The following is a 16,478-nucleotide window of genomic DNA, read 5'->3' as shown; positions in this document are numbered from 1 at the left end:
CAAAGTGGTCAGTGCGCTTACTATATCTTATACGTGTAGCATATGTATATGTAGGCCTACATGTTGGAAGCTATATACAATACAATATACAACGGCAAACATCCCAGGGCTTAGTCTACATTATGCAAATTACACATCAACCTTGCTTACCTGCGATGTCATAAAGCCCTCTTTGATGCATTGCGTGGGCAATGCATCAAAGAGACAAGCTCAGTCAGGGCCCCCGCGACTTTATGAATAGCTCTACATACTGTGTTTTTCCCGAGGTTTTCGGCATCGCCAACAGAATACATAAAGTACCTATGAATGAATGAATCAATCCATGATTTACTTAAACAAATAATTGATTAATGGCATTTTATCTGTGGCTTGCTTGTAACCCATCCAACGAGGGATTTAAAGACATCATAATAATTCCAAACATCACTAAGAAATATATTACCTGTGGCAAAAAACCTCAGTGCAATGCACACTGTCTGCGGGACTGTCAGCGCGTGGTTGCGGTGCGTTACATTGCTGATGTAAGGCTCCAGCAGCTGACAGATGTATTACATCTGTCAGCTGGTCCATCCTGGTCCTTGTAACCCCTCTCCCGAAAACCTGTGCCTTTCGCACAGTGATTGTTCAGACAATTCGAACGGATTACAGCGATCTCTAAATACTCTCTCGCGCCTGAGTGCTCTTCACACAAGCTGTGCACCAAGATCCACCGGGTTCTCATCAAACGGACAGGCCATTTTCCAAGAGAACTGATTGGTCAGTAGGTGGGGCTTTTATACCTGCTGGGCTCTTATCCTGAACTTATCCTGCTCCGGAGCAGGTTAGGTGTTCAGCATAGGTTACCACGGCAACGTAGCCCGATAGAAAGTAAGCCACCTTTATGGTACCGAAAAGCCAGGGTTAAGCCTGAAGTTATCTCGCTAAGCCGTAATCCAGCTTTATGGTACAGGCCTCTGGAGGTTTCAGGTTTCCACCACACACCTGTGCGTCCATTAAACCCTGCAGGTACATCAGTATGTTAATCTGTGGTTGTCACAAGTAGGTTTCTTATTGGAGAAGAAAGGGGAAAGTAAAAAAAAAAAAAAAAAAAAAAAAAAGAAGTGTCACAAAAATGAAGAGTCACAAAAGAGGAAATATTTATACCACATACGACAAATATCCATAAAATATGCCAAACGGGCACAGTGTGCTGTCATCTGCAGGGTGGGAGGAGAGACTGGCTGCACAGTTTGTGACAGGATAAGAAGAAATAACTGCCATATCATTTTCATTTACAGAAACAGAAAATTCAGGTTTGCCTTTGACGCATTCCAGTTGATCAAGACAATGAAAAAATGGACTGTAGTGTGCTGCTGGTCAGATTAGGTGTGTGCTGATGACGTTAGGAAGCCCATGAAAAGGTCAGCCATGATAACAATGCTCATGGTCCAAGTGATGAGATTCAAAACATATTTGGACTCTCACAATGTGGACTTTTTAACTCATAAATCGTCACTAGATCCATATGGTGAATCGAAAGTTTGACCTGCTTTGTGTATTTTTATTCTCATCATAAACTGGGTCGTAACTGGTCTCGATCTACAGATAACAGAGGAGCAGCTGTTTGCCAGCACTGGGTCGTTAGAAACGGTCATGTTCTACTTCCTGGTGTGAGGAGTCTGTCATTAAATCAGAACTGGAGGAGCGTTTGTTTTCGGTGCGACAAAGGGAGGAACCATCCAATCAGAGCGTCACTGGAAACAGGTGCGCCAGGTAGCCCAGAACTTCGCACCCGGAAGGAAAAGACAAAAACAAGCGACTCCGTTTACAGGTAAGCAGCCTGCTGTTCCGCACAGCGTCAAACTAACGTAATGAATAGTTAGAAGGAATAAGTTTTGATGTATTGTACGTGAACATGTTACTGTGGAATACTGTCGAAACACCTGAGTGAATGCTTCCGTTATGTTCCACCTGTCATGTGCTAATGACGTCTGACGATCCTGCCTGGTTACCGCTGAACACAAGGTGAAGTGCACTGATTACAGAGGGAAACATACACATACAGACAATCTATGGTGTGTTTAAAGGTGTGTGTGTGTATGGTGTGTTTAAAGGTGTGTGTGTATGGTGTGTTTAAAGGTGTGTGTGTATGGTGTGTTTAAAGGTGTGTGTGTATGGTGTGTTTCAGCACTGTAAGAATCAGCAAATCACACAGTAAATGCAAAGTATGCTACAGTAAAATGAATACATTTCACAGTTTCCACAGACTGAGGACAACATATTAAACATGCGCTGTATGTCACATATCTGTGTTCCATGTTTGAGAGCTCATAAATAGGACTTTCAGACAGTTGGCTGGTTGTAATAGGAAAGGCGCAGGTATTTGAGCTGAAAAGAAAATGAACTAAATGGAATTCAGCCTTAAACTTGTGCTTTTCCTACAGTGACATGGAATGTCTGCTGAGAAAAAGCTCTGTTGTCTTTGTGGATTTACTGTCACGCACACATTAGTGCAGTGAACACATGAGAACAGAACTTCTTACAATCTTTGTAGAAAATTCCCTCTTTCTCTTTCATTAAGTGATGATGGACAGTGCATGTGACACACAGCTTGAAAAATTGGGAACTTGTCCTTTAATAGCACAAAATCAAGATTTTAGTGTTTTCTTGTGAGCAAGCGTTCAGGCACACTCACAAGTGTGTTTTAAAGTCAAATGTCACCTCTGACGTTTGGAGATTCACCGCTGAGAGCCCAAACTGGTGTACAGTCGAGTAGCTTTTTATGTCGAGTATACAACAGAGTATTTTTATGATACCGATCCTTCTAATTACAGTCAGCCTGGGGACTTGTTGTCTTGGTGACTTCAGCGTCTACATTCATCACTGTTCTATGTCAGAGCACATTTTACAACAGTCCCAAAGAATTGAACAATAAATCCATAACTCCATGTCTGCTGCTGCTGTGCTGCCAGTCAACTGTGTGCTCTAACACTGTGCTGTGCTTGTGTGTGTGTGTGTGTGTGTGTGTGTGTGTGTGTGTGTGTGTGTGTGTGTGTGAGCAGACAGAGCGATGGAGCAGAGGAACCTGGAGCAGGAGTTCCAGGACCAGTTCAACGATGTGGTTTCCAGACTGCAGTCCAGGCAGTTATTCCAGTCTGACTGGGACATTGCCTCTTTTGCAGTCTTCTTCATCTTCATCGGTGAGTGAAGGGGCAGGAAATGGATTATTTGAGGAAAACCGTGCTGACGATTTCTAGAACACAAAAACATCAGGGTCCATATTCATAAACCAGTTTCTTTAATGAAGGCAAAGGGGAAACGAGCAGAAAGTGTTGAAAAGGTTTAATGTTACATTTTCTGACCTCCATCCATCCATCCATCCATCCATCATCTATCATCCATCCATCCATCCATCCATCCATCCATCCATCCATCCATCCATCCATCCATCATCTATCATCCATCCATCCATCCATCCATCCATCCATCCATCCATCCATCATCTATCATCCATCCATCCATCCATCCATCCATCCATCCATCCATCCATCCATCCATCCATCCATCCATCCATCCATCATCCATCATCTATCATCCATCCATCCATCCATCCATCCATCCATCTATACATCTATCCATCTATCCATCCATCCATCCATCCATCCATCCATCCATCCATCCATCCATCCATCCATCCATCCATCCATCCATCCATCATCTATCCACCCATCCATCCACCCATCCATCCATCCGCCCGCTCTCTCTGGGTCTGGTGTTTCGTGGAGAGTAAATACTTGTCGTGCACTGAGGCTCTGGTCTCTCACCTTTGACTGACTCATTGCTGCTCTTATCTCTCGTACTTGCTGATGAGTTTTGGTACAAATGAAATGGATCAAAATCTTCAAACTAATGTGGTCTTTTAAGTGTCGTCTGGACCTCACCCTGACAGTTTCATGGCTGCAGCTTGATGTGATGGTCTGCTTGCAGATGTTGCAGCTTTTCCACCCTGACAGGAACAAAGCTGTACCTGAACACTGATGACTTCCTCTGTGTGCTCCCGCTCTGTCAGGTATGGTTCTGCTCCTGCTCATCCTGGTCCTCATCCGCTGCTGCTGCTGCTGCTGCTGTGATGACAACAAGGTGAAAACACACACACACACACACACACACACACACACACACACACACACACACACACACACACACACACACACACACACACACACACACACACACACACACAGAACTGAAGGAGAACACAGCTGTTACAGACAGGTGCTGGCTCTCAGGCAGACCTCAAAGAAAGGATTGGGAAGCTGAACACGGAGCTCTGATGAAATTTGATGTTTGAGGACACACTGCAGTCACCTGACTGATGTTTCTACTGACAAGGAGAGGTGTTTCAAATCAGAGCTCAAAGCAGTCAGCTTGAAAGACATGGAAGAAGCCTGTCTGAAGTCACTTCGACTCACTATATTGACCCTCCATGATTTTATTTGGTTGTCTGCATTCTGAGTGTACATTTATCCACAAAAAAACCCCTCAAAGAAACAGAATAAGGAGCGTCTGCTAACATTTTATATATGCAAGAATGAGTTGTGTGACTGCTAACTAGTCAGTAAATGCTGAGTGTCTGTTTTAAGGGAGTAGTATATGAGTGAAGGAGGCTGTGAACCAACCAGCACAGAGTAGAAAATACAGTTCAAAGGCTTGAATGCTACCCATTCTGAACCCCCTAATCTTTTAATACTGTATAGAATAAATGTATCCATTATCAAATAAACATTATCAAAAATGCCAAGGCAAAATAAAAAATGAAAATATTCACTGAAATGATTGAAAAGATTTGAGTGACAAAAGGATTGATGAATGTACATGATTCCTTTGTGCTTCGTCAGCAGCCTCGCAGACGGAAGGTTGGCATAGACAACATGGCTCTGGAGCCCTGACAGCTGAGCTGGAGGCAGAGCCACATGGTCGAGTCCTGTGCCAAAGCAGAAGCTTTGATTTTACTGTCTGCCTGGAACCAAATTTAGTCTACTTGCACATAGAATGAATTGTTCACAAGCTCTTTGCTACAGTTCTGGAAATCTAGCACGCCTGATCTTGTTGACTGTCACTATGTGGAGTTACTGCTAGGATAGCAGAGGAGCCGGAGACCCTCAGCTGTCTGTGTTTATGTCTCTGTAGATTTCAATGTCACTGCTGCTTATTTTATTTGTTTTACTGAGCAATAGATACATAAACATAATAAAAATGTAATCTTTGCTTTATGTGTCGTGTACTCCTGCTCATTATGTTCATTTATGGATGAAACAGATGTGACAGATGGCTCAGAATCATCCAAAGGCGCAAATCATAAAAGAGGAAATAGGTGTGTTTGTGCTGTTCTGAGGACAGCAGGAGGGTTTACGGGCACAGTCCAGACTGGATCACACAGAGCTGTAAACTGCTGTGCTGACTGTACTCACTGCTGCCATGGTAACAGAGTAATGGAGAGTGTTTACACTGCATTAGTACTTTTACTGTCTGTTCTAAGCCTTAGTCATAGTCTGTCTTTGTGAAACTGGACTCCGGTCAACTGGTGAGTCTCCTACACGTGACTGTATTTAGACTTCTACATGTTCTTTACTATGTGAGAGGAGCAGGTTTGTGTGAGAATGCTTTCAACATAATTGTGTAAAATGAGAAGTGGTACAAAGAATCACAATTCATTTAAAGTTCAGGAAGTACAGCTGATCTGAGCTGTGAGGCTCAGCTGGCAGAAACGTATGACAAGAGTGGAGAAAATGTGCTGCAGTGTTTCATGGAGACATTTTCATGTGTAGCTGCAAACGTAGAGCTGAAGAGTTCAACATGGACATCTTATTGTTGACTGTTGAATATTTTTATTGCACAGATATCAGATAAATTATTTCCACATTTTATATGAGCTTTTGAAAATAGATTAACACTTACTGGAATGACGTCATTTGTTCATGATTGAATTAGTGTTTGGTTCATAGGGAATCAACAACATATGTGCAAAACATCTCAAATAAATATGAACATAGAGCAGACAGACACTGAAATCAAAGATCACATCAACAGACATAACAAGTAGCTTATCATTGAGACATATCCATGTGGTGAACAGGGAATGTGAGTTAAGTCATTTCCACCAAATGTGGCAATGAACAATAACAAAAATAAACAAACAAACACAGGCCCAGATCCAATGTCCGCCCTAGTGCCATGTTCCTGTCATATCAGGGTTATCACAATTACCAGTTTCCAACTTGGAATTAGCATGACTTCAACATGGAGGCTGTAATTCCATCTTGGATTTAGATTTTTCTGAAAGCGCAGATGTCAGATACATCAGACACTCAAGAGTCCAGAAGTGCATGAAGAAGAATGTTGTTCAATGTGCCTCAGCTGAATTTAATGGATATGCTGTCACACTGTGGACGCACACTTTTGATTTCTCACATGACCAGCTCTGTAATCATACCACCACCTGACGACGTTTGCTAGTTGTTAACATTGGAATCTTTTCCCCCGTCACATATGACACGATGGCAGTTTGAGGTCTGAACCCTCAGACTTTAACTGACGTCACCAGTGTGACCAACTCCACCAAATCACTCCATCTAAGTGTGTTTCCAGGTGTTTGGACCACAACAGGACAAAGTCTTCAGTGTGTATCTCTGCTGCACTTAACTGTCCACTGTGACAGGAGTGCAATGCTAAACCTGTGCAGCACTCACACCTTCAGCAGGGTGGGAGGGTTCCACATGTGTGAAGAGTGGGACAGCACTCCCTGAGGAATATGTGAGGGTGGGCAGACACTGGAACTGAGCCACAAACAGATGACACTGTACTGTCAGTGAACGAGGAAACATACTTTCTGTCACCAGCATGTTTGTATCCCTTAAAAGATCACAGTGAGGAAAGTTTTCCCAATACTACTGCATCCCCTCACAGCTCAGGCTTTTCCCAAAACCTCTGCCTTCGCTTTGTAAGACTGCTGCACCCCCAATACACTGTGCAACATCCCTAATCCAGAGTAAGTTTCTTCTAAAAGACGTGTCATGTAGGACACCAGGGGCAGATATAGCGCTCTGGACAGCTTCAATAGCACAGCTGGATGTCCTGGACATGCAGAGATTCAAAGGTTACTCCAGTGTTTTTGGATTGTAACTCCATAACGGGACTTATGACAGACAGAGAAATAAATAAGCACATAAGACCAGTCAAAATCTGTGCTGCAAAGGTGGAGATATCCTCACTTTTAGTTCCTAATATAGGTCAAGTTCCAAAAACACTGGATCTAACACGTCCTATAATGCAACTCTGTTAGACCATCCTTCATAGCAGATGGCCACTTCTCTCAGTTTCTCACACAGACTTCCTATCAGAAATCTGTGGGCCAACTCGTCCCCCGATGGAGACCACAGCAAACCAACGAGAAAACACCCCAAGATCACACATGTGAGTTATTTTCTCTGACAAAGCTCCTGCAGGGGGGAGCACACACAGCCTTAGCAGTGCGAGCCCTGACGTCACAATATTGACTTTGACATGTAAAATGAGGTGCCGGAAGAAAGGAGGATTACATTGTGAGGGAGGGCTGTGAAGGGACCCAACGTATTCAGAAAAAATCCTCCCACTGGGACCTCTTAGTGCTGCTTAGTCTTCCAACCCTGAGTACACAAATTAGTGTTCCATACAACAAGACAGTTCAGAAGACGTTAGGATAAGAACCAGATAAATACTCCGTAAGTACTAAGTCGCTTGAATGTAACAAAAATGATTCTAATAGTAGATCAGCAACAATCACATTCATTCATTGAGTTCAAGTCAGTGCTGGGAGACGCAATACACATACACGAGAGAAATGTCAGTCAGCTGGGCGAACACAGCTGGGAATGGCAAACATGACATCTGTTAGGGTTTGTTTGGCTCCAGCTAATCATGCAACACTTGAAAAAGAATGACTGGATGATAAATATATAAAAAATAAAAACCTTCCCAGGATGTCCCTTACACTTGTGTGGTTAGTTTGGGTCTGAGCGGTCTCTGGAGGATGGACAGGAGGTGGATTAGAAAGGTCTGTAGTTCCAGAAACTGGAGAAGACCGAGATCTGCAGGGAAGGGACACAGAGGAGTTCATCACACAGGCAAAGCTAATCATCCTCTGACTATCCATTTCAGGCCAACAGTAGCCTCAAGTAGTCATTTCACGAGCAGCATTTACACGTAAGACACAAGCTGTAACTTTGATACACAGTTTGATTCAAAATAAGACATAAAAGAGCAGCGTGCAGTGCTGCTCGGAACACCACGAGCTGCTGAGAACTCGGTCTCTGCTGCAAAGCTAGAGTGAGGGGAACACATCTGCGTCCACTCACAGGCCCTTTGGAATGAAACACGCTGCAGACTGTAGTTATTCTCTTCATCCCTCAAAGTGTTTTGTGAAGTGGTGCATTCACGTGGCTGCTTTGCTAAAGCTGGAGTTCAGCGCTTCACTGCTGCAACATTAGTTTCTGTGTAAATATGGATGTCCAGATCCAAATACTGGATATCTGCCAATAGCAAGTCCAATCCTACACTTACATGAACCTGAATAATAGTTCCATACGTATCTGACACATTCATGTGGAAGAGATTGTGGAACAGATTCAACCCTCTAAATTTGGAACACACTTATTGTTCAGACGTACTGAAGGTCCTGGTTCTATGAGGGAAAGTTAAAGTGGAGAATGGAGAGCAATCTGCCACAGAGAAGACGTCCTGCTCTGCTGGAGTTGTTGGGACTACAACAACACTAAAATAGAGAAGCTGCTGGTGTTTGCGACTCTGGCTTCTCCTCTACGGCAATGGCAGCAAAGGCTGATGGGTATTTTGAGCAGTCTGCCGAGCCAACATGATTTCTCAGAAACAAGGTTGAAAAAATCAAAACTTGTGGTCGTAACATAAACATATAGGATAATGTCACTTCAAGATTCATCGTGTATTCAACATTTTCACAGTCATCTTTGAGGAGAGGCACCCACCTTGTCCTTGAGCTGCTGACAGAGCTGCAGGGAGATGGTGAAGAACACCAGCGTATCATTCAGCCAAGGCACCACACACTCCACCTTGTGAACGTGGCTCACTTCAAACCGGTTATTGTTGAGCTCGCTGTGGAGGAAAGAGATTAAGAGGACCTTAAAGACACACTTCCTGCCTGTGGTTTAGTGCCAGACCTGCAGACTGTATGGCACAGAAAGAAGGGGAAAAGGAAAAGTCTGGAAAGGGAAGGAAGAAATGAAGCAGGACTTACAACATCGCTCCAGGGTTGTGCAACACTGAGCTTCCAGCTGGCTTGAAATTCTGCAATGAGAGACACAACATGACAGCATCAGTCACGTGATGCTGGACGTCTTGATCTAGTGTTGCAGAGAGTCGTAGGTTCTGACCTTGGTGGTGTTGGGAGGCAGCACATGAAGCTGGTACACAGTCAGACACAGCTTGCTTAAGTTGATGTAAAAGTTCACCATCACATCTCCGGGCATGGGCGGGGTGAACATTTTCTGGTGATGAAGGAAGCAGAGTGAGGAGAGGAAGAAGAGGAATGTGGAAGAACAGCACAAGGCTTCATGCTACTGAAACTGATTTCTTTTTCTGTGTTTGACGCAGTCAGTCTAACGGAGAGCACTGACAAGTTCTGTCTGTTCAGCTCTGAATGTCACCGTCTGTACTTACACTACATGACCAATACTTGTGGACACACGACCTTCCACCCATGTGATAACTGAACATGTGACTGCACCACCATGAGCTTAAGCTGCTGCTGTAACAGCCTCCACTCACAAATATGTTTATTTTTCTAAGAAGTTTGTCAAGAAAATGAATATTGGCCCATATCCTGTTCATCTTTCTGCCTCAAAAATCCATCATTAGTCACACTTTTGTCCTCAATATGTTCAAGCAGTGTTTGTGTAGTGTGCTCCGTCTTCTGTCCTGTACCATCAGACCACTGGTGGCCAGCTCAGGTAGCGTCATGGAGGCCGGGGTGGTGAGGCGGTTTCGTGCTCGTGTCAGCTGGAGCATCACTGCATCCATGAGCTATGGCAGCAACAGAAACATGAAGCTAGTGTCACTGGAGCAGTAAAGGACAGGGCGTGTTGACCAGAGGACAGAGAGGACAGACCTTATTAACCTCAGCACCAGTCTTGAAGTGGTAGCTCTCATCATGACTGCTCAGCAGCTGCAGAGCCTGGTTCACATGATTCCTGGCATCCTGGATCTGATGGATGGACGGAGACGAGAGAGAGGTGGATTCCAGCTTTAAATGACTTTCATTGCCAAAAATAACACTTTTTTGTCATATCGACTGAGTCTGACATCAGGTCACACAGGCGACACCAGTCTCTACCCCTCACCTAACTTACCTTAAAATAGTCTTTACATCCCGCCATCACTGGCCATCAGCTAACAACATGCCATCACTGAACAGCTACCTCACCTCAGCAAGCATCACAGCATCCACTGTCTACAACATCAGCAGCTGAGCACAGGCCAGCAAAGCCTGAATCTGAAGATTCTCCACCATGAAGCACACAGGGCTGCCATAAACTTAAAGCATATCCAAAACGTCTGCAGTGACATAAAAAGGCGACTGATGACATCATGGCCCAATGATTAAACTGCATAATAACTATGCATACTACATCTGAGATACCTCCAGATGACGGCAGCCAACCTCTGAACAGCTGAGTACTGCGTGTCCTCGACCTGACAGCACACAGAACCAACATATCTACTCTGTGGTTTCAGAGGATGTCCGAACACTAACTGGCCTATGATCGGATGGAAAATGCAACATAAACACACAGACTGAACTGCTGACATTCGCCATAGAGTCCAGTAAAACAACACACTGTAGGACTACACATGGAGACTGAACACACACGGTTAGGATCACCATTGGTGGGAAAATTCATTTTGACGTTGATGTCATTTTCCACTGTGTCAGTCAAAATGTGCTTTGCAGTGGAGAAAAACTCCTAATGAGCCCAACTCAGCCGGTTTTCCTCCTTTTGTTTCACACACCGACACACAGTACCTGCTGTAGCTTCCACTGCTTGTCCTCTCTGAACTGAAAGTGCAGCGCTTGGCTGCTCTTTGCCACCTTCAGGTTGATGTCCTGTGAAGAAAAGCAAAACATTAACAAGGAACACGTCAGCTGAGATCAACGTTTCATAGTCACATGAGGGGAACACAGCCTCGATCACAACGGACACACTCACAGCCTGAGTCAGAGCCTCTCCCTGCAGAGTCAGCACCCCCTTCACTTGATCCATGCTGCAAAACAGAACATCGCAATTTCATCTCAACGTCGCCAGAGGAACAATGGGAAGGACAGATCAAGGAAAGGGAAGGCTTTGCAGAGTGTGAAGAAGGGCACTGGATCTTAAATATTACAGCACAGAGGAAATGATCAACACATTCATTTTGGGTCTAAGCATATTTCAAAACATGTGGTGATGAGGACATGGTGATGTTACAGGCAGGGCCGACTCGTTCCACTAAAGATGACCATTGTGGCCACAGTAACTGTAAGAGGTCATAGTGGGATTACGTTGAGCTGCCGAGGATGAAGTTTTCCTGTTTGAGCTGACTCTCCAGACCTGGCGTCGGCATGGAGAAACGCCTCGATGCCTCCTGTGGACGGCGGAGAAAACTGACTATTAGTATCAAATCCTAATCTGCATAATTTGCATAATTCTGCTTCTGGTTAATCCATTACAGCCAGGAAGGGATGATGATGTGGTAGCATTTATTGCTTTTAAGGGCACGGCGATGATAAGATCCTATTCTCTTATCATTTTACAGACGTAAACACAAACTAACAGAAACTATCTTACATGTGAGGAGCTCTGTCTCCACTGGGATGCAGTTCAATGCACAGAGTTGCAGCAGAGGCTGAAATATCATGACTTGTAGTCTCCAACACTGGATCCTACATTTCCCATAATGCATCTTTCTGTTAGACCCTCCCTGCCTGGTAAACAACCACATCTTTAAACTCCCAGCCACCACTCAATGAATGTGAAGTCTTCAGTGACATGACTGCTGCATCATCAGGGTCATTTCCTACCTCCAGCTGACATTATTGTATATTGTTGTACACTAAGCATTAACAAATAAACAGATCTGCATGTGTGAGGCTGGTGTGATGACCCTCACTCAGCCCTAAACACAGCTATATACAGTACAGCTGGACGTTTACCTTGAGGACATCCTGCAGCTGTTTTAGGACAGCGTGCACTTCCTCCTTAAGAAGCCAGTTGAATTCCTCCTCCTACCAAAAAGAAAAAATAAAGATTTAACTCTGGATAGATCATTCAAAACAAACACAGGAGAGCGGAACGTCAGAAGCACTTTGTGAGCAGGTGACTTCTGCTCTTCCTTTTCTCTGTGCCGTCTCTCCACAGGTGGACCTCTGAAGTCCCTTCCTCAGAGAAAGGCGTCTCTATCTGCATCCATGGAGTCCAGCTGGACAGGACGCAGAACGTGAAGACTCAAAGCCGCCTGTGCTCTGTGAGAGTCGTGCCGCACATGTTCTTTCACTGAGGACAGCTTCCTGATGAGCTCGTCCTGGGGTAGAACTAGAGTCTGTGGTGGAGGTGTCCAAGAAAAGGGAGCATGGTGGACACCTCTGATGAAGACAGGAGCAGCTTCAGCTACAGACTGACTGAACACCACAGAGGATCATCCTCCATCAGCACAGCTGCTCTCATACAGAGCGTGTCATTCATTTGTCTCATTATTGCTAATAGTCACCAGGCTGTGCTCTATTACTGTGTGTGTTTATTTATTCTTCATAATAACGAGCTAAGTTGTAAATATGCAGAAGCATATTTCACAGCTTCATGCTGAGACATTTCAGCAGCATTCATCAGTGTGATCATTCATTTCTCATGTCGTAACTATTGATTTAAAAGAACACTTTGGGTCTGGAATGGTTAACACAAGAAACATTCAGAAAGGGACACACTCTGATATCCAAAGACATCCCTTTTCCAGCTGATTTACTAGAGCTCATGTCTCCTTTCAGAGACACGTCATGATGTCTCTGATGTCTTATTAGGCTTTTCTTCCAGTCATTTCATGACAGTTGACAAAAGACGCTCAGCTCTGGCACAGTTCCCGACAGACACCATCATGTTTGAATTCCGTCCTGTTGAGTTTAAACTAATGTCTCTGTTTCCTCTGAGACGCACGAGCTTCACATAAAACACTGACAGTAAGCTGAAAACGGAGACACTGAGTTCACTTACACATCGTGTCCTTCGACCGTTTTCACGGTCACCACCCGCTTAGTTTGTCTTGTGAGTCGATCTGGGTGAAGTGTGAGCACAGAGACAGGCCCACAGTAAACACCATCACAGACGGAGCTGCGCGAGCCCTGGCTACAGCACCTGCACCGAGGCGCGAGGATGCCACTGTCCCTCGCGGCTAACAGCAGCTACACACGCAGCTACGTTACTTACGCCCAGCTCTATTCTTTTCTAATATTAAATACATGAGTCAACATGTTATATTATCGGGCGGCTCGGTCATTAAGCAGCTAGCTGTGCAGGCGAACTGCACAGCTTCCCCGCTGCCTCCTCGCAGCGCTGCAGAGCAGAGGCAGATCTACTTACCAGCACCGCTCTCTCCACTTGGCTGGCAGCGGACATCTTGGGCAGCTCAGACAGGGATCTCTGCGAGTTCAGCATTTTGTGCAGCCAACAGAAACAAACCCTCGATTACCACCTTAAAACACTACCCTCTCTTTGGGATGAACGCGTCTCACTACTTACTAGCTTAGCACTGGACTTGTTGCCTTCAGGTGCTGTCAGTAAAAACGACGACTCCCGCATCGACAACTCAAATCAACGGCAAATACAAATGAAAAATGACCCTTTTAGATCACGAGACGAGCTGCTGACATGGACAATTTACGGGACTGCGCACATAGAAGCACCAAGTGATGTAATTTCAGCTTCATACGGTTTGGTCTTTACCTTCAAGCATTCATTTTGCTGAATGAGCAATTTATGTTCTTTATTCTGCCACTGGAGCACAAATCAGTCACGTGCTGCTTATCGTCTATACACAAATACAAAAAACAAATTGATTTCTGCTCACTGATAACTTTTGCTATTTATTCCGGCCAAACTACTTTAGCCAGGAACTATATACTGGTCTTCACGAGATTCACCTGAATGGAACATTGTGATGGTCACGCATAAACTATTAAATAGCCCCGCCCACTAGTCCTTATTTGGGAAAACAACTTCCGCCTACGTCACCCAAACACATGATACCATGCATCGTTTTGGTGACATGGAAAATGTTGAGCCACTTGTTTTCTACCTATGCTGGCATCTGGGAATGAACCCTCAGTCCCTGTTAATCGTCCCGCCGTCATGCCTGTACAAATAACATGATGAAGTAAGCATCTGTGATGGTTATCAGGGTTTAAAACATGTTCAAGGATATCAGCAGCATCTGAAATCCCAGCCGAAAGGGAGAATGTTTTACATTTCATCATAAGAGAGCACAATGGATGTTTCCATAGTTACGCAGATGACACACAACTGTACAGCTCTGCTGTACCAGATGATGCTGTTGACCATTACAAACTGTCTTTGAGCAATAAATCAATGAATGAATGAGGACAAAACTGAAATCCTACTAAAACAAAAATAGTTGTTTAATAATCTGGGGAAATTAACTCCCTGGATTAAATCTGAGGTTACAAGTCTTGGTGTTACTTTACATTCAGATCTAAGTCCAACATAAACAAGGTGACAAATACTTCTTTTTTTCCTCCAAAAAGAGAAACATTGCTGAAGTACAACCATTTCTAAATCAAAAATCAGTCAAAGAACTGATTCACACCTTTATTTCAAGCCAACGTGATAACTGTAAAGCACTATTTTTTGCTCATCCAAAACTCTGCAGCTCGCCTATTAACCAGAACCAAGAGGAGAGAGCACATCCGTCCAGTTTTAGCTGCTCTGCACTGGCTTCCTGTAACATTCAGGATCAGTTTAAAGGTCCTCCTCCTCATACACAAGGCCCTTAATGGACTAGGACCAAGCTACATTGCTAACATTATAAGCATCTTAAACTTGTAGAATAAATAATGATCTTATAGAAGTCAGACTACTCCATGTGGCCTAAGTCTACTTTCAGTGTATTCTGCTGCAAACGACTGCATGAAATGACTTTTACTTGTCACTTCATGAGTTCAGCTGGTCTGACACCTTCAGCAACAAAATCTAGTTTTGTTCTAGAAACAAGAAAAAGTCTGTCAACGGATTTATTCCGACAAGATAACTGTAACAGTTTAACTGTGAGGTTAGTAAAGTAAAAGTCCCTCATTATTCCTCTCACAATGCACCTGTTCACAGCTGATCTCTCAGCCGTCACTGACCTGCTGTTAACATCATCTTTCTATCAGTGTCAGTGTTCATTTTATGGTGATCATTTTAGTGCCTGAAAGGCAAGTGTTTCTAATAAACTTCTGTACTAAAATGTAGATATGTACCTGTACCCGTGTGATGATGGTCCCATCTTAAAGGGCTGTTCAAGAAAAGCTGCCCGGCATTATGGCATTTGGTCAAAATCAGGCAGGAGAGGCTGAGAGAACCATACTTTTAGGCTGTAGTGCTCAATCTCCAAACATGCTGGATCCTACACCTCCCATAATGCAACTTGACAGCACATTTTGTTTGACCTTCCCTGCCTCATTTCCAAACTCCACACATCTAGTTTTTAAACTCAGGTCTGGTTAAAAGTAGCAGACTAAAGTGTAATGTGATTGTGACTCCAGCACCACAGAAAACATGAAAAGCCATCACAGGCTTAAATACATTACCACATCACACGTGCACTGTTCTTTGTCGAGCTAAGAATTTTTAGCACATTGACTCACTCCAGTATTTACAGCATATCTGAAGTCTGCGTATCTCTTACCTTCAGGGGAGGAGGCCCCACCTCAACATGGAGGAAAGTCAATAGGTTCACACTTGTTGTCCTTCAAGTCATAAAGCTGGTGATACTGTTAATTTCATACTGTCAACACATGCCATGAAAAGACCAAAATACAAAAAAAAAGTATTGTGTATATCAAAATCTGATATATCTTCTACCTCTGAGCCATAGAGCTCCATTGTTGTCCAAAATAAAAAATAAAAAAAATAAAAAATTACACTGCTGCACTGGGTGACATCTTCCTTCATAACTATGAACACACACTGTAGTTTAGTTTGACTCAATCACAAATTCTCTCTCTCTCTCTCTCTCTCTCTCTCTCTCTCACACACACACACACAGTGGTGTTTCCATCACTTCACACACGCACAATGATGATGCCTGAAATACTCAACAGAGCAAATGTGGATTAATCCACCGCTGAAAATAACAATGCACTGTTTCCTCCTGTACGATTAATGGCTGCCAGCTGCTTGCTGACA

General features: G+C 43.9%; 2 protein-coding genes across 3 annotated transcripts; one reads left to right on the top strand and one right to left on the bottom strand.

The window, feature by feature from the left end:
- Positions 1–1,666: 1,666 nt before the first annotated feature.
- Positions 1,667–4,939, top strand: smim22 (small integral membrane protein 22). Of its 2 annotated transcripts, none has more exons than XM_070981981.1 (4): positions 1,667–1,810; positions 3,042–3,179; positions 4,049–4,119; positions 4,881–4,939. In XM_070981981.1, the coding sequence occupies exons 2-4, from the start codon at positions 3,050–3,052 to the stop codon at positions 4,926–4,928; spliced, it is 249 nt and encodes an 82-aa protein (XP_070838082.1). In that variant the 5' UTR covers positions 1,667–1,810; positions 3,042–3,049; the 3' UTR covers positions 4,929–4,939. The 2 variants fall into 2 exon arrangements, with proteins under 2 accessions (XP_070838082.1, XP_070838080.1); XM_070981979.1 differs by having other exon boundaries at positions 3,039–3,179.
- A 2,832-nt stretch (positions 4,940–7,771) lies between these two features.
- On the bottom strand, positions 7,772–14,042 carry rogdi (rogdi atypical leucine zipper). Its single transcript, XM_070981510.1, has 11 exons — positions 13,656–14,042; positions 12,239–12,310; positions 11,588–11,670; positions 11,256–11,310; positions 11,072–11,152; positions 10,157–10,252; positions 9,973–10,071; positions 9,423–9,536; positions 9,287–9,336; positions 9,018–9,144; positions 7,772–8,105 (listed from the first exon to the last, which is right to left on the bottom strand). The coding sequence occupies exons 1-11, from the start codon at positions 13,728–13,730 to the stop codon at positions 8,064–8,066; spliced, it is 894 nt and encodes a 297-aa protein (XP_070837611.1). The 5' UTR covers positions 13,731–14,042; the 3' UTR covers positions 7,772–8,063.
- Between the last annotated feature and the right edge of the window lie 2,436 nt (positions 14,043–16,478).

The sequence above is a fragment of the Chaetodon trifascialis genome, chromosome 15 (assembly GCF_039877785.1).
Source record: "Chaetodon trifascialis isolate fChaTrf1 chromosome 15, fChaTrf1.hap1, whole genome shotgun sequence".
In the NCBI taxonomy this organism is placed as follows: domain Eukaryota; kingdom Metazoa; phylum Chordata; class Actinopteri; order Chaetodontiformes; family Chaetodontidae; genus Chaetodon; species Chaetodon trifascialis.
Note: the sequence above shows the minus strand (reverse complement) of the source record. Positions and strands in the feature narration are given on the sequence as shown.